General features: G+C 43.5%; 7 protein-coding genes and 1 pseudogene across 8 annotated transcripts; 4 read left to right on the top strand and 4 right to left on the bottom strand.

The window, feature by feature from the left end:
• Positions 1-2165: 2165 nt before the first annotated feature.
• LOC121312192 (histone H2B 5-like) lies at positions 2166-5242 on the bottom strand. 2 transcript variants are annotated; one of them, XM_041244145.1, is made up of 2 exons: positions 4773-5242; positions 2166-2234 (listed from the first exon to the last, which is right to left on the bottom strand). In XM_041244145.1, exon 1 carries the CDS (start codon positions 5188-5190, stop codon positions 4813-4815), a length of 378 nt encoding a protein of 125 aa, XP_041100079.1. In that variant the 5' UTR covers positions 5191-5242; the 3' UTR covers positions 2166-2234; positions 4773-4812. The 2 variants fall into 2 exon arrangements, 1 of the variants encoding a protein (XP_041100079.1); XR_005949733.1 differs by having other exon boundaries at positions 2181-2208; positions 4747-5240.
• Positions 2196-2689, bottom strand: LOC121312194 (histone H2B 5-like). Its single transcript, XM_041244147.1, has one exon. It carries the CDS (start codon positions 2650-2652, stop codon positions 2275-2277), a length of 378 nt encoding a protein of 125 aa, XP_041100081.1. The 5' UTR covers positions 2653-2689; the 3' UTR covers positions 2196-2274.
• LOC121312199 (histone H3.1t-like) lies at positions 3358-6627 on the bottom strand. The gene is made up of 2 exons (XM_041244150.1): positions 5942-6627; positions 3358-4103 (listed from the first exon to the last, which is right to left on the bottom strand). Exons 1-2 carry the CDS (start codon positions 6268-6270, stop codon positions 3764-3766), a joined length of 669 nt encoding a protein of 222 aa, XP_041100084.1. The 5' UTR covers positions 6271-6627; the 3' UTR covers positions 3358-3763.
• Positions 6628-6684: 57 nt separating this feature from the next.
• On the bottom strand, positions 6685-7320 carry LOC121312193 (histone H2A). The gene has a single exon (XM_041244146.1). The coding sequence runs from the start codon at positions 7318-7320 to the stop codon at positions 6934-6936; it is 387 nt and encodes a 128-aa protein (XP_041100080.1). The 3' UTR covers positions 6685-6933.
• Positions 7321-8626: 1306 nt separating this feature from the next.
• On the top strand, positions 8627-9119 carry LOC121312196 (histone H2B 5-like). The gene has a single exon (XM_041244148.1). It carries the CDS (start codon positions 8664-8666, stop codon positions 9039-9041), a length of 378 nt encoding a protein of 125 aa, XP_041100082.1. The 5' UTR covers positions 8627-8663; the 3' UTR covers positions 9042-9119.
• A 505-nt stretch (positions 9120-9624) lies between these two features.
• Positions 9625-14608, top strand: LOC121312200. The gene is made up of 4 exons (XM_041244151.1): positions 9625-10085; positions 11314-11557; positions 12698-13004; positions 13698-14608. Exons 1-4 carry the CDS (start codon positions 9779-9781, stop codon positions 14172-14174), a joined length of 1335 nt encoding a protein of 444 aa, XP_041100085.1. The 5' UTR covers positions 9625-9778; the 3' UTR covers positions 14175-14608.
• On the top strand, positions 11172-15351 carry LOC121312195 (annotated as a pseudogene).
• On the top strand, positions 14846-15257 carry LOC121312197 (histone H2B 5-like). Its single transcript, XM_041244149.1, has one exon. It carries the CDS (start codon positions 14846-14848, stop codon positions 15221-15223), a length of 378 nt encoding a protein of 125 aa, XP_041100083.1. The 3' UTR covers positions 15224-15257.
• Positions 15352-17360: the final 2009 nt, after the last annotated feature.

Below are 17360 nucleotides of genomic sequence, written 5' to 3'. Positions count from 1 at the left end.
CTCATGTCCTTTGTGTTCATCACCTGCAACATTAAGGTACATTTTGACAGGATGTAAGGTGGGTCTTAGCCAAGGACAGTTTACTTGGCGCCATGACCAGGTGCTGCGATGTTTGGCCTTAGCATTGGAAGACAAGCGTAACCTGACCAATATGTTGCCACCAGTTCCGTCAAAGCATTACACACAAAAGACAATATTCCTCCATCCAGGAGAGCAACCACCAAGAAAAGGTGTTAAAACCAAGCCTCGCCCAGGACAACTGGAAGCTGCTAGAGACTGGAAGATGCTGGCAGATGTTGGTCAATGGCTTATTTTTCCACTTGAGATTGCCACCACTAACCTTCGACCAGACATTGTCTTGTGGTCTGGATCAGCACGCCTTGTTCATCTGGTAGAGTTAACAGTGCCATGGGAAGATGCTGTTGATGAGGTGTATGAGAGAAAGAAACTTTGGTATGCTCACCTAACTGCTGAAGCGGAACTGCGAGGATGCAGAGTCCGAGTTTACCCAGTAGAGGTGGGTTGTCGAGGATTTGTGGCACCCTCTACAACTCGGTTTCTCAGAGATGTTGGGTTCAGTGGTCAAGAGTTACGTTGGAGTGAAGAATTTATCTGAAGCAGCAGAGAGGAGCAGCAACTGGCTGTGGTTGAGAGGTAAAGATTCTGGATGGAGATCAAGCACAATAGAAAGAAAGCAACACTGATGTTACAGGTAAGTAAGCTGGGCTGAGCGGAGTGGGGGATGGAGGGGGGTGATGCTGGGACTCCAGAATCACTGTTGAGCCCTCTTCAGGTGTCGTGGGCTAGTCAATGAAACACACAGGATGGAAGTTGCCCACTTGAAGACCCCAGAGATGTACCCTACTTCACTCAATCCAAATAGTTGTCATGCTGATGCACTGGGGAGACCTCACTGGGTTGATCACTGGAGCCAACATCACAGCCGTTGTGTGTGCTGATGAGGCAAAATGAGTTGATCCTGGAAGCAGCATTACACTTCAGCAATCAACACCAGACAGAAGGATATCTACATCATCAGATGGAAAACAACGCAAATGGATGGAGATGCAGATGGATCACATTAGTTTACTGGAAAACTACATCTTAGTTGGTGCTTATCTTGGTGAGAGCAGAGTTCAAATCAGCATGAAGTTCAACATCTACTCTCATGTAATGGAAATCCAAAAATATAAATTCAGATCCTCGATACTGCCAGCAATATTATAGACGACACATGTAAGAAAAAAATCAGAAGTTGTTCTTTGCTGGGATTATTATGTCATTATTTTCCTTTATTAAAATGTATTTATTTGTTTATTGTTCAAGGGCAATTTCATATATTTATCTTTTGCTCTGGGTAGTGATGAAACAAAGCAATACCAGATTTAGATTTCCCAGCTGAAATACCGGATCACTGCGTTCATGAATACAAGTGTTGGAATTGCTGGTGTACATAGTTCTCGGTATCTCTACAGAATGTTAAAACTGTATGAAGTAAACATTTTGCAAGCCCAGTCCTACGCACAACCATTCATTAGGATTGTATACCAAACTGGGTTATTTTACATTTTACTTTTTTAATGTCCTGAATGTGGTTTGAAAAAGTTTGAGTAAAATACCGTATATAACCGCTATCGGCAGTATTGAATGAGAAAATGCTACTAATGCTGCCTGGTCTCCCACTGATGCGAATATAAAGTGCGGAAACAGAAGAACTGGTTTAATCTGCATTAGAAATGGAAAACACTGACACTCCGGGTATTCCTTGTTATACACACTAATCCTCACACAATTCACTGCGCAAAACACGCATATCACTCTCGACTGGATATCATTTCAGAACTGTGAATACAACCAATGCATTATAATTAAGATATTTGTTGTCTGTGGTCATGTACACCTCGCAGTGAAACTGAATTTAGTTTGAAACAAAAAGACGCCAAAAATAAACAACGATCAAGAGTAAAAAGTAAAAAAGGCACCAAGTTCAAATTTGTTTGACCTTCCAAAAGCCGTGATTATAATTAAAGTTTAATTTACCTAAATGAACAAAATTATGAAAAGCATAAGGTTTATTTATTAATAAATAAATGATTTTGTACGGTTCTTAAACAGCGTTATAAGAAAACATTGATAATTAGCAAGTTACAAAAAAACCTACTTTTACATTAAAACTGAAACTGCGATTGACAGAAATTAAACTCTTTGGTGTTTTGGGTGGCTCTTAGAAGAGCCTTTGTGTTGTTGGAAGGACGGAGCAGGGACGGGCTCGGTTTACTTGGAGCTGGTGTACTTGGTGACGGCCTTGGTGCCCTCAGACACGGCGTGCTTGGCCAGCTCTCCGGGCAGCAGGAGGCGCACGGCTGTCTGGATCTCCCGGGAAGTGATGGTGGAGCGCTTGTTGTAGTGAGCCAGGCGGGACGACTCGCCGGCGATGCGCTCGAAAATGTCGTTGACGAACGAGTTCATGATGCCCATCGCTTTGGAGGAGATGCCGGTGTCGGGGTGGACCTGCTTCAGCACTTTGTACACGTAGATCGCGTAGCTCTCCTTCCTGCTCTTTCTGCGCTTCTTTCCTCCCTTAGGCTGGCTCTTGGCAACAGCCTTCTTGGAGCCTTTCTTCGGCGCGGGTGCAGCTTTCGGTTCGGGCATTTTCTTCCTCTGATGCAGCTCAAAGATGAATGAGCAACCAGCCCCACAGCGCCGGTATTTATACAGCCTGTATGCAAATTACTACCCAACAATCCTTTACCCGCGCTCCCGGGTGATGACGGAGAAGGCTTCGCGGTGATGGTTGTGCAAAGGGAACGCTGAGGAAGGGGTGGTGACTTTGCCGAGAGCGGAAAAAAAACAAAAGCTCAAGTGTAACTGCTCAAGCAGCGACACTGAATTCGGCGCCTTTTCTACAACTGTTATCATATATATATTTTTTTACAAACGGTTAGTTTATATCTTTTGTTTTTTATCTTATTAAATGCATCCCATAATTCAACATGCATTATAGACTTTGGGGTGATACTGAAACCCCACTCCCGATGCGTCTTAAATATACAACAAATACTAATATTACAGATATATTGTGAACCCCGGGGCGCTCTGCTGCGCTCATTAAACGCGTTGAAACTCAATATCAATATCGATGCTTCTTGACTTCGTGCTTCTGTTTAAGAGAGCGATTGTTTCACAGCAGCTTGAACGGTGATACTTCGCCTCGAATTCAGAAAAGACGATGCTGTGGATTTAATAAGCTTTGGTTCAGGATTCACTGTTTTTATTAGACTGGTTTAGGAAAACTAAATTGGGTAAGATTTAAAAATGTTACCGGGCTTTAATTCCGCACAAGGGGGTGGCTCGGTTTAACTGAGCTCGTATTTAATCATTGTTAACACTAAGGGTTACTTTTATTTTGTTGCATTCAATAGACTTGTTCAATTAAATTATTGATCCAGATCGGTGTTTAGGGGCTACAGAAATCTAACAAAGTAGTTTAAACTAAAAAAATGATCCAGAAACACAGCGTGAAATAGGTCTAAGAGTAATAAAACACGTCACCGATAGCTAGCTAAAAATAAATAAAAACCACTGAAACCAAAACCCTCGTCGACTACAACGTAAAAGATTCTTGATAAAAACATGTTTTTCCCCCTTTTAAGCAATTTACTGGCTTACAAAGTGTAGTTTGTTTTGTAATTCAAAGCTCCTTAAAAGAAACGGTGGGCGGCTCTTAAAAGAGCCTTTGTGTTCGTGTTTCGTGTCCAGATCTCTAGCCCCCGAACCCGTAGAGAGTGCGCCCCTGGCGCTTCAGCGCGTACACCACATCCATAGCGGTGACGGTCTTTCTCTTGGCGTGCTCAGTGTAGGTGACGGCATCCCGGATCACATTCTCCAGGAACACCTTCAGCACCCCGCGGGTCTCCTCATAGATCAGCCCGGAGATTCGCTTCACTCCTCCGCGGCGAGCCAGGCGGCGGATAGCAGGCTTGGTGATGCCCTGGATGTTATCACGGAGCACTTTGCGGTGACGCTTAGCGCCTCCTTTCCCGAGTCCTTTACCTCCCTTGCCACGTCCAGACATCTTCACAACAGCAGAAGCAAATATCAAACTGAAATGAAAACTATGCCGCGAGTCTCACTGTTATGAATACTAAGCGGACCTGGTTGAAATTTCCAGTCCTAGAAAGAGCGCCTTTACCACAGACACGCCCTCAATGAGATCACTTAGCTGTCTGTGAGTGAGTTTCATTTTAACCGTTTCATTTCGACAGATTTAAATGATTTTTGTATTGATGTTTGCACAATGTTAAAACATTCATAGCAGACACACACAAAACAAGCATTAATAAAATACACTGTATTTGGGTGTAGATATGCCCGCGTCAATTTTAACACAACACAAGGGTGCCTGTTCAGCATGTGTTTGCAAGGACTACCTGGAGACCGTTCGCTATGAGAAGTGTGTGATTTTCAAACAGCAGCATGTTTGTTTTCACTCGCCTGTGCTACTAAAACATGCAGTTGAAACTGCGTTTACAATGAAATACAAGTCACGTAACTAATGACTACCTATTACCTGTAACATTACTACAAAACCACAAGTACCTTTCTGCAAACTTGAGTGTAGATATTTGAGATGTCATTTCTCCAATACGAACATTTTCTTTCAAAAACAGAAACGAGGAAAAGACCTTATACGATTCTAATTTATCTAAAAGGCACAATTGAAACAGGAATTCATCTCTCTCTGTGGTGTTTTGGGTGGCTCTTAGAAGAGCCTTTGTGTTGTTGGAAGGACGGAGCAGGGACGGGCTCGGTTTACTTGGAGCTGGTGTACTTGGTGACGGCCTTGGTGCCCTCAGACACGGCGTGCTTGGCCAGCTCTCCGGGCAGCAGGAGGCGCACGGCTGTCTGGATCTCCCGGGAAGTGATGGTGGAGCGCTTGTTGTAGTGAGCCAGGCGGGACGACTCGCCGGCGATGCGCTCGAAAATGTCGTTGACGAACGAGTTCATGATGCCCATCGCTTTGGAGGAGATGCCGGTGTCGGGGTGGACCTGCTTCAGCACTTTGTACACGTAGATCGCGTAGCTCTCCTTCCTGCTCTTTCTGCGCTTCTTTCCTCCCTTAGGCTGGCTCTTGGCAACAGCCTTCTTGGAGCCTTTCTTCGGCGCGGGTGCAGCTTTCGGTTCGGGCATTTTCTTCCTCTGATGCAGCTCAAAGATGAATGAGTAGCCAGCCCCACAGCGCCGGTATTTATAGAGCGCATATGCAAATTGATACCGATTAACCATTTAGAGCAGGAAAATGTATAATATGAACCAATCAACACGGTTTAAGGCGGGGCGATAAGATGGGGTTGTGTTTTAGAGGCGGCGACGTCACTTAACCGGGGCAAAAAATTTATTTTTGGCGCATTTAGAATCACAGGGTACGAATATGGCCCATTTTTATTGTATTTCTTGTGAGCAGCATTTACTGAACCAGCACATTTGAATTGCTTTAGCAAAAACATTGTTTTCCATTCAGCTGAAGCTCTTCATCCGAAATGTCCTGATATAACCTTATATACATATGTATTAGATCAGCTACTGACATGTGCACTTACATTACTAAAATAGGTCAAATAAAAAAAGCATAATATTTTCGTTTAGCTAAATTATTACATCTATACACACACGCTTTGTAATAACACCTTACCGATCAAAAACAGCAACAGAATACATACGCTTGCTTTATTAACATAATGTATCAGTCTGGACTTAACGAAATACTAGTTTTGATAATGGAATCAGATCTTTGAAGTAAAGTTGTGGCTCTTAAAAGAGCCTTTGTTGTTCAATGTAGTTTTTTAACCGGGTTGCGGTTTAAGCGCGTTCGCCTCGGATGCGGCGAGCCAGCTGGATGTCTTTGGGCATGATGGTGACTCTCTTGGCGTGAATGGCACACAGGTTGGTGTCCTCAAAGAGCCCGACCAGGTAAGCCTCGCTAGCCTCCTGCAGCGCCATCACAGCGGAGCTCTGGAAGCGCAGGTCGGTCTTGAAATCCTGAGCGATTTCTCTGACCAGTCGCTGGAAAGGCAGCTTGCGGATCAGCAGCTCGGTGGATTTCTGATAGCGGCGGATCTCTCTCAAAGCCACAGTCCCGGGTCTGTAACGGTGAGGCTTCTTCACGCCGCCGGTAGCAGGGGCGCTCTTTCGGGCAGCCTTGGTAGCGAGTTGCTTCCTCGGCGCCTTTCCTCCGGTAGATTTACGAGCGGTTTGCTTGGTTCTTGCCATCTTTCCCTGCTTTCAGTCAGTCACTATGCGAGTAAACTCCTGTTTGAATGACGGAAAGACGGTGCATCAGACTTTATAGCGACAGCCGGGTTGCCCTGATTGGATAAAACTCGCGAGACAAAAGTCCGTTTCTCATTGGCCAGATTGTAAATACTCAATCGTGATTGGATCATTTGAGGTTGGCGCTTCTTGCTTTGTTTGAACGTCATTCACTCTAGTTCATGAGTAAATACACAACTATTCGCGTACTTTTTTCCCCTCGTTAAAAGTGAATTCATTCTTTCTTTCTTTTTAAATCTCAATATAAAGATTATCATATACACATCCATGTTATTTTGCTTGGGATGTAATTCCATTAAACTGACGCCTCAATTTCACTTTAATCTAAACTAACGACACACCATATCTATAATTTCACAGTGAAACAAACTCACGACACACCATATCGCCGTTACTGGGCGATTAGAGTGTACTTTAAACAATAAGCATATATTCACAGATAATATTTATCTGTAGCGACTTCGAGGGAGGTAAATGCATTATAGGGACTCATCTTCAGCAGCGTGAAGAAATCAATGAATATAGCTCTCTAGTGAAGCGGTGGGCGGCTCTGAAAAGAGCCTTTGGGTTTGTGAAGTCTAAACGCGGGTCAGTCAGGCTGGTTTACTTGCTCTTGGCGGGCTTCTCGGTTTTCTTGGGCAGCAGCACGGCCTGGATGTTGGGCAGCACGCCGCCCTGAGCGATGGTCACGCCTCCCATCAGCTTGTTGAGCTCCTCGTCGTTGCGCACAGCGAGCTGCAGGTGACGCGGGATGATTCGGGTTTTCTTGTTGTCCCGGGCGGCGTTCCCGGCCAGCTCCAGGATTTCAGCAGTCAGGTACTCGAGCACAGCGGCCAGATAGACCGGGGCTCCAGCGCCGACACGCTGGGCATAGTTTCCCTTCCGCAGCAGCCTGTGGACACGGCCGACTGGAAACTGCAGTCCTGCCCTGGAGGAGCGAGTCTTAGCCTTGGCTCTCGCCTTTCCGCCGGTTTTCCCTCTTCCAGACATTGCGCTGTATTCTTATTGATACCACTGTATTAATAAAACAGCCAAGACGACTGATAGTTTTTTATAGACTGAATATCGCTCTGATTGGTTAAAACGTTCTGTAGCTGGGTAGCCTATCACAGCACATCATGAGTGATCTCATGAGGGCGTGTCTGTGGTAAATGCGCTCTTTCTAGGACTGGAAATTTCAACCAGGTCCGCTTAGTATTCATAACAGTGAGACTCGCTGCATAGTTTTCATTTCAGTTTGATATTTGCTTCTGCTGTTATGAAGATGTCTGGACGTGGCAAGGGAGGCGCTAAGCGTCACCGCAAAGTGCTCCGTGATAACAACTACACTTTGTAAGCCAGTAAATTGCTTAAAAGGGGGAAAAACATGTGTTTATCAAGAATCTTTTACGTTGTAGTCGACGAGGGTTTTGGTTTCAGTGGTTTTTATTTATTTTTAGCTAGCTATCGGTGACGTGTTTTATTACTCTTAGACCTATTTCACGCTGTGTTTCTGGATCATTTTTTTAGTTTAAACTACTTTGTTAGATTTCTGTAGCCCCTAAACACCGATCTGGATCAATAATTTAATTGAACAAGTCTATTGAATGCAACAAAATAAAAGTAACCCTTAGTGTTAACAATGATTAAACACGAGCTCAGTTAAGCAGAGGCTCCCCTTGTGCAGGATTAAAGCCCGGAAACATTTTTAAATCTTACCCAATTTAGTTTTCCTAAACCAATAAAATAAAATCAGTAAATCTTGACCAAAGCTTATTGAATCCACAGCATCGTCTTTTCTGAATTCGAGGCGAAGTATCACAGTTCAAGCTGCTGTGAAACAATCGCTCTCTTAAACAGAAGCACGAAGTCAAGAAGCATCGATACTGATATTGAGTTTCAACGCGTTTAATGAGCGCAGCAGAGCGCCCCGGGGTTCACAATATATCTGTAATATTAGTATTTGTTGTATATTTAAGACGCATCGGGTGTGGATTTTAGTATTGTGTAGATTTAATTATTGATGCATTTAATAAACGAAAAACAAAAGCTCTGAACTAACGATTGTAAAAAAAAAAAAAATAATAATTAAAATTAAAAAAGGCGCCGAATTCAAATCTGAACTCGAAAAAAAGAAAGTCCGCTCTCGGCAAAGTCACCACCCCTTCCTCAGCGTTCCCTGAGTACAACCAATCACAGCGAAGCACTCCGTCACCCGGGAGCGCTGGTTGGTTCGTAGTTGAACATTCTCAATGTAAAGGATTGTTGGTTACTAATTTGCATATGCGCTCTATAAATACCGGCGCTGTGGGGCTGGTTGCTCATTCATCTTTGAGCTGCATCAGAGGAAGAAAATGCCCGAACCGAAAGCTGCACCCGCGCCGAAGAAAGGCTCCAAGAAGGCTGTTGCCAAGAGCCAGCCTAAGGGAGGAAAGAAGCGCAGAAAGAGCAGGAAGGAGAGCTACGCGATCTACGTGTACAAAGTGCTGAAGCAGGTCCACCCCGACACCGGCATCTCCTCCAAAGCGATGGGCATCATGAACTCGTTCGTCAACGACATTTTCGAGCGCATCGCCGGCGAGTCGTCCCGCCTGGCTCACTACAACAAGCGCTCCACCATCACTTCCCGGGAGATCCAGACAGCCGTGCGCCTCCTGCTGCCCGGAGAGCTGGCCAAGCACGCCGTGTCTGAGGGCACCAAGGCCGTCACCAAGTACACCAGCTCCAAGTAAACCGAGCCCGTCCCTGCGCCGTCCTTCCAGCAACACAAAGGCTCTTCTAAGAGCCACCCAAAACACCACAGAGAGAGATGAATTCCTGTTTCAATTGTGCCTTTTAGATAAATTAGAATCGTATAAGGTCTTTTCCTCGTTTCTGTTTTTGAAAGAAAATGTTCGTATTGGAGAAATGACATCTCAAATATCTACACTCAAGTTTGCAGAAAGGTACTTGTGGTTTTGTAGTAATGTTACAGGTAATAGGTAGTCATTAGTTACGTGACTTGTATTTCATTGTAAACGCAGTTTCAACTGCATGTTTTAGTAGCACAGGCGAGTGAAAACAAACATGCTGCTGTTTGAAAATCACACACTTCTCATAGCGAACGGTCTCCAGGTAGTCCTTGCAAACACATGCTGAACAGGCACCCTTGTGTTGTGTTAAAATTGACGCGGGCATATCTACACCCAAATACAGTGTATTTTATTAATGCTTGTTTTGTGTGTGTCTGCTATGAATGTTTTAACATTGTGCAAACATCAATACAAAAATCATTTAAATCTGTCGAAATGAAACGGTTAAAATGAAACTCACTCACAGACAGCTAAGTGATCTCATTGAGGGCGTGTCTGTGGTAAAGGCGCTCTTTCTAGGACTGGAAATTTCAACCAGGTCCGCTTAGTATTCATAACAGTGAGACTCGCGGCATAGTTTTCATTTCAGTTTGATATTTGCTTCTGCTGTTGTGAAGATGTCTGGACGTGGCAAGGGAGGTAAAGGACTCGGGAAAGGAGGCGCTAAGCGTCATCGCAAAGTGCTCCGTGATAACATCCAGGGCATCACCAAGCCTGCTATCCGCCGCCTGGCTCGCCGCGGAGGAGTGAAGCGAATCTCCGGGCTGATCTATGAGGAGACCCGCGGGGTGCTGAAGGTGTTCCTGGAGAATGTGATCCGGGATGCCGTCACCTACACTGAGCACGCCAAGAGAAAGACCGTCACCGCTATGGATGTGGTGTATGCGCTGAAGCGCCAGGGGCGCACTCTCTACGGGTTCGGGGGCTAGAGATTTGGACGCGAAACACGAACACAAAGGCTCTTTTAAGAGCCGCCCACCGTTTCATTTGAGGAGCTTTGAATTACAAATCAAACTACACTTTGTAAGCCAGTAAATTGCTTAAAAGGGGGAAAAACATGTTTTTATCAAGAATCTTTTACGTTGTAGTCGACGAGGGTTTTGGTTTCAGTGGTTTTTATTTATTTTTAGCTAGCTATCGGTGACGTGTTTTATTACTCTTAGACCTATTTCACGCTGTGTTTCTGGATCATTTTTTTAGTTTAAACTACTTTGTTAGATTTCTGTAGCCCCTAAACACCGATCTGGATCAATAATTTAATTGAACAAGTCTATTGAATGCAACAAAATAAAAGTAACCCTTAGTGTTAACAATGATTAAATACGAGCTCAGTTAAACCGAGCCACCCCCTTGTGCAGAATTAAAGCCCGGTAACATTTTTAAATCTTACCCAATTTAGTTTTCCTAAACCAGTAAAATAAAAACAGTAAATCTTGACCAAAGCTTATTGAATCCACAGCATCGTCTTTTCTGAATTCGAGGCGAAGTATCACCATTCAAGCTGCTGTGAAACAATCGCTATCTTAAACAGAAGCACGAAGTCAAGAAGCATCGATACTGATATTGAGTTTCAACGCGTTTAATGAGCGCAGCAGAGCGCCCCGGGGTTCACAATATATCTGTAATATTAGTATTTGTTGTATATTTAAGACGCATCGGGTGTGGATTTTAGTATTACTGTACATTTAATTATTGATGCATTTAATAAAAGAAAAACAAAACATCTGAACTAACGATTGTAAAAAAAAAAAATTAAGTAAAATCTAAAAAAAAAAAAATAAAAATCTGAACTCGAAAAAAAAAAAGTCCGCTCTCGGCAAAGTCACCACCCCTTCCTCAGCGTTTTAAGAGCACAACCAATCACAGCGAAGCACTCCGCCCCCCGGGAGCGCTGGTTGGTTCGTAGTTGAACATTCTCAATGTAAAGGATTGTTGGGTACTAATTTGCATATGCGCTCTATAAATACCGGCGCTGTGGGGCTGGTTACTCATTCATTCATTTGAGCTGCATCAGAGAAAGAAAATGCCAGAACCGAAAGCTGCACCCGCGCCGAAGAAAGGCTCCAAGAAGGCTGTTGCCAAGAGCCAGCCTAAGGGAGGAAAGAAGCGCAGAAAGACAGGAAGGAGAGCTACGCGATCTACGTGTACAAAGTGCTGAAGCAGGTCCACCCCGACACCGGCATCTCTTCCAAAGCGATGGGCATCATGAACTCGTTCGTCAACGACATTTTCGAGCGCATCGCCGGCGAGTCGTCCCGCCTGGCTCACTACAACAAGCGCTCCACCATCACTTCCCGGGAGATCCAGACAGCCGTGCGCCTTCTGCTGCCCGGAGAGCTGGCCAAGCACGCCGTGTCTGAGGGCACCAAGGCCGTCACCAAGTACACCAGCTCCAAGTAAACCGAGCCCGTCCCTGCTCCGTCCTTCCAACAACACAAAGGCTCTTCTAAGAGCCACCCAAAACACCACAGAGAGAGATGAATTCCTGTGTTTAGGATTATTAACGTTTACGAAGGTTTGTCTTTATTTCAATTGGCAAGTCATAGTGTGTTTATATACGCACACACTTGAATAACAATACATATTTAAAAAATAAACATGATTCTTTACTAATTTGTGTCTAGGTAAATTTCAACAGTTATATTATATGTTTATAATGATGAGGTTTTTAGGCGCTGAAAAAGTTTCAATTGGGCGCCTTTTTCTTTAACGATGTTTGTTTTTACTTTTGGCGCTTTTTTAAAAAAAATAATGTGTATTAAACCAAGTTCAGTTTTATTTAGAGATGGATATGACCATAAGCAAAAAAATAGTGTCTTAATTTATATAATTCATCAGTTCTGGTAGAGCGGATCACTTGTAAGCAGACCCTCACATATTTGAGTTAAAGTAGCAAAACACTCAGCTGTATACAAGAACATGTTGCCGTTCCAGTTTGGGTGCGTTTGTAAAAAATGAAGCTGCCGATAGAAAAAAGATCTTTTTAACAGTCATTGAAGCTACAAGTAAAACAGCTGCTTTTCAATGGCATCTGCAAATTATGTTGTGAAGCAATTATTTTTTTTCCTGATGCTGCTTCTTTCGTATACTAATACACATTTACATATCAACTTTTTGTAGTTTTGTGAACTGCATTGGCTTTGTTTAGGTCTGTATATAATAATGTGGAACACAGTCGAGGTTTAGTTTATATTAAAGTAATGGAGAATGCACTTGGCTTTTACATTAGAAATACTGATTTTTAAAAAAGCCGCGATCGTAGCTTTGGCAAAAACACGTCATCAGCGACACGCATTAAAAAAAAAAAAAAGTTGTAGACCAATCGTGATCCTGATGTGTTGTGATAGGCTACCCAGCTACAGCACGTTTTAACCAATCAGAGCGATTTTCAGTCTATAAAAGACGACCCGTCGTTTTGGCTGATTTATTAATACAGTGGTATCAGTAAGAATACAGCGCACTGTCTGGAAGAGGAAAAACCGGCGGAAAGGCCAAGAGCTAAGGCTAAGACTCGCTCCTCCAGGGCAGGACTGCAGTTTCCAGTCGGCCGTGTCCACAGGCTGCTGCGGAAGGGAAACTATGCCCAGCGTGTCGGCGCTGGAGCCCCGGTCTATCTGGCCGCTGTGCTCGAGTACAAATGCTGAAATCCTGGAGCTGGCCGGGAACGCCGCCCGGGACAACAAGAAAACCCGAATCATCCCGCGTCACCTGCAGCTCGCTGTGCGCAACGACGAGGAGCTCAACAAGCTCATGGGAGTTCGTGACCATCGCTCAGGGCGGCTTGCTGCCCAACATCCAGGCCGTGCTGCTGCCCAAGAAAACCGAGAAGCCCGCCAAGAGCAAGTAAACCCCTGGGCTGACTGAGATCCGCCCAGTAGTACTTCACAGAACCCAAAGAAGTCTTTTCAGAGCCGCCCACCAGATCACTAGAGAGCTATATTCATTGATTTCTTCATGCATGTGAAAGCGATACACTATAATACATTTATTATCCCGTACACAGAAAGCATGCTTGTAGCGATTTGATCCAAGAAAATTGGTTGGAACTATTTCAGACCTGATAAGCGCTAGTATTGTATTTCATACTGACTAATGCAATCTTTCACAAAGTGTTAGCTGTCGAATTAAACCTGCGTCACTGGCAGGTAAAGCTGTTTAGTGAATCGGAGTTTGAATTGTTTAAAACAGACCGTGTTTTTCACCTGGTAAAGGCGATATGGTGTGTCGTTAGTTTAGATTAAAGTGAAATTGTAGAGCCGATGCAACATCGTTACATGGATAATTGCAAAGCATATGATAATGGTTTATTTAAATTTAAAAGAAAAAAAAAAACAAAGTCCCGCACAAAAAGATTAAATTCTCAATACTGAACGCAGTGCTGATTCAAGGAAAGACGTGTACATGGGAAGGAAAGAGGCGCCAACTTCAAATGATCCAATCACGACTGAGTAGAGGAAATCTGGCCAATCAGAAACGGACTTTTGTCTCGCGAGTTTTATCCAATCAGGGCAACCCGGCTGTTGCTATAAAGTCTGATTCACCGTCTTTCCGTCATTCAAACAGGAATTTACTCGCATAGTGACTGACTGGAAGCAGGGAAAGATGGCAAGAACCAAGCAAACCGCTCGTAAATCTACCGGAGGAAAAGCGCCGAGGAAGCAACTCGCTACCAAGGCTGCCCGAAAGAGCGCCCCTGCTACCGGCGGAGTGAAGAAGCCTCACCGTTACAGACCCGGGACTGTGGCTTTGAGAGAGATCCGCCGCTATCAGAAATCCACCGAGCTGCTGATCCGCAAGCTGCCTTTCCAGCGGCTGGTCAGAGAAATCGCTCAGGATTTCAAGACCGACCTGCGCTTCCAGAGCTCCGCTGTAATGGCGCTGCAGGAGGCTAGCGAGGCTTACCTGGTCGGGCTCTTTGAGGACACCAACCTGTGTGCCATTCACGCCAAGAGAGTCACCATCATGCCCAAAGACATCCAGCTGGCTCGCCGCATCCGAGGCGAACGCGCTTAAACCGCAACCCGGTTAAAAAACTACATTGAACAACAAAGGCTCTTTTAAGAGCCACAACTTTACTTCAAAGATCTGATTCCATTATCAAAACTAGTATTTCGTTAAGTCCAGACTGATACATTATGTTAATAAAGCAAGCGTATGTATTCTGTTGCTGTTTTTGATCGGTAAGGTGTTATTACAAAGCGTGTGTGTATAGATGTAATAATTTAGCTAAACGAAAATATTATGCTTTTTTTATTTGACCTATTTTAGTAATGTAAGTGCACATGTCAGTAGCTGATCTAATACATATGTATATAAGGTTATATCAGGACATTTCGGATGAAGAGCTTCAGCTGAATGGAAAACAATGTTTTTGCTAAAGCAATTCAAATGTGCTGGTTCAGTAAATGCTGCTCACAAGAAATACAATAAAAATGGGCCATATTCGTACCCTGTGATTCGTAAATGCGCCAAAAATAAATTTTTTTGCCCCGGTAAAGTGACGTCGCCGCCTCTAAAACACAACCCCATCTTATCGCCCCGCCTTAAACCGTGTTGATTGGTTCATATTATACATTTTCCTGCTCTAAATGGTTAATCGGTATTAATTTGCATATGCGCTCTATAAATACTGGCGCTGTGGGGCTGGCTACTCATTCATCTTTGAGCTGCATCAGAGAAAGAAAATGCCCGAACCGAAAGCTGCACCCGCGCCGAAGAAAGGCTCCAAGAAGGCTGTTGCCAAGAGCCAGCCTAAGGGAGGAAAGAAGCGCAGAAAGAGCAGGAAGGAGAGCTACGCGATCTACGTGTACAAAGTGCTGAAGCAGGTCCACCCCGACACCGGCATCTCCTCCAAAGCGATGGGCATCATGAACTCGTTCGTCAACGACATTTTCGAGCGCATCGCCGGCGAGTCGTCCCGCCTGGCTCACTACAACAAGCGCTCCACCATCACTTCCCGGGAGATCCAGACAGCCGTGCGCCTCCTGCTGCCCGGAGAGCTGGCCAAGCACGCCGTGTCTGAGGGCACCAAGGCCGTCACCAAGTACACCAGCTCCAAGTAAACCGAGCCCGTCCCTGCTCCGCCCTGACAACAACACAAAGGCTCTTCTAAGAGCCACCCAAAACACCAAAGAGTTTAATTTCTGTCAATCGCAGTTTCAGTTTTAATGTAAAAGTAGGTTTTTTTGTAACTTGCCAACTACTGTTTTTTTTTCTTAATATGCTAAAGACATTTTAATAACCATAAGGGGTTTGTCAAACCAAAAATAAATAAACCTCTTGCTTTAATTGGTTTATTTAGGTAAATTGAACTTTAATTCTAATATTAACAACTCTTTGAAGCTCAAATAAATTTGAATTTGGCGCCTTTTTTCTTTGAATTTAATTAACACACAAAAAATAGCCACAAAAAAATTAGTTTCACTGCGATGTGCACATGAGCCCTACAAATAGTTTCTTAATTATAATGCATTGGTTGTATTCACAGTTCTGAAATGATATCCAGTCGTGATTGATATGCGTGTTTTGCGCAGTGAATTGTGTGAGGATTAGTGTGTATAACAAGGAATACCCGGAGTGTCAGTGTTTTCCGTTTCTAATGCAGATTAAACCAGTTCGTCTGTTTCCGCACTTTATATTCGCATCAGTGGGAGACCAGGCAGCATTAGTAGCATTTTCTCATTCAATGCTGCCGACTAGTGGTTCAATTCGGGATTTTACGCTGAAACAATTCAAACTCCTATTTTAAACCACTTGCAGAAGTGTCTTCTTGTCATTGAATGCAGGGTTCATGTTGCAAAGAAACACTGCTAATAATGAGAGGGCTGCAGTCCTGCAACAAGACGAGTAGATAGCGTCCACTGGACAGAGTGCCTTGTATTAGAAATCATTATAAGGACATATTCATACGCACACACTTGTAAAGTTAAAATCAGTTTAAGAAATACGTGTTTTGGAATACCCGTGAGAACCATTTAATGCCTGTACCCCTGTGTTGTACAAGGCTATCACTTTACAGTTTATTATAAAATATGTACAAAGTTTATTTGGCTCTGGATCGGTCTATATAGATCATGGTTTAATACTGCGGAAAACGTCACGCACACCTTGACTTGCATGGAGTTACTTATTTTGTTGGATTAGTATACTGTGTAAAATATATACAAGGCTTAGTGAACGAGTATGGATTCGAGGTTTATTTTAAATTGAGTACTATGGAGCATCTTACTTTGGCGTTCAAAAGTAGACACTACCCCATTATAATCGTTAAATCTCGAAAAACTACTCACTACTAAATCTTTTGTCGTCATTTTTGTATTACTTTAGTATAAATACACGTTAATTTTGATTCATATGTTGTTTTTTTCTGACTTTGTGTTAACGAAAAGACACACATTTGCTCGTTTTTCCATTGGAAATATGGATATTTTGAAATATCACTGTCCTGGGTCACAAAAGCAAAGTTGTGGGGAATAATAGCCATTTTCTATACAATTGAGGCATAAGCAATTAGGAAATAAACATTCGGCCCATCTGGCTCGTTGGGTTGTTAGTAGCTTATTGATCCCAAAAACTCATCAAGCAGCTTCTTGAAGGATCCCAAGGTGTCAGCTTCAATCTAACATTACTGGGGAGTTGATTCCAGACCCTCACAATTCTCTGTGTAAAAAAGTGTCTCCTATTTTCTGTTCTGATGCCCCTTTTTCTAAAACTCCATTTGTGACCCTGGTCCTTGTTTCTTTTTTCAGGCTGAAAAAGTCCCTTGGGTCGACACTGTCTATATCTTTTAGAATTTTGAATGCTTGTATCAGATTGTTGTGTAGTCTTCTTTGTTCAAGACTGAACAGATTCAATTCTTTTAGTCTGGAGGATGTGGTGATGTGTGACCATCTGCAACCTCCTCTCCCTTAAGAACCTGTTGAGGTGTCTCAGGTCTAGGATGGGGTGAGGGTCCTTTTTTGGCACCAAGAAGTATCTCGAGTAAAACCCTTATCTTTGAGAGATGTGTTCCAGGAGATGGGCGGCTTGTTTTTGAAGAACTGTTACAAAAAGGATTTATTTGCGGCAACTTAATTTTGCCAATGGCCTTCAATGTCCATTTATGCAGCAATAAATGTTTGCACTTCCTTTTCTTTTTCATGGAAGGCACAAAAAGTAGTAAAAAAAAAAAAAAATAATAATAATAATACTAATAATCAC

Source organism: Polyodon spathula, unplaced genomic scaffold (assembly GCF_017654505.1).
Source record: "Polyodon spathula isolate WHYD16114869_AA unplaced genomic scaffold, ASM1765450v1 scaffolds_3684, whole genome shotgun sequence".
In the NCBI taxonomy this organism is placed as follows: Eukaryota; Metazoa; Chordata; class Actinopteri; order Acipenseriformes; family Polyodontidae; genus Polyodon; species Polyodon spathula.
The sequence above is the reverse complement of the archived record's forward strand: the minus strand, read 5'-3'. Positions and strand labels throughout refer to the sequence as shown.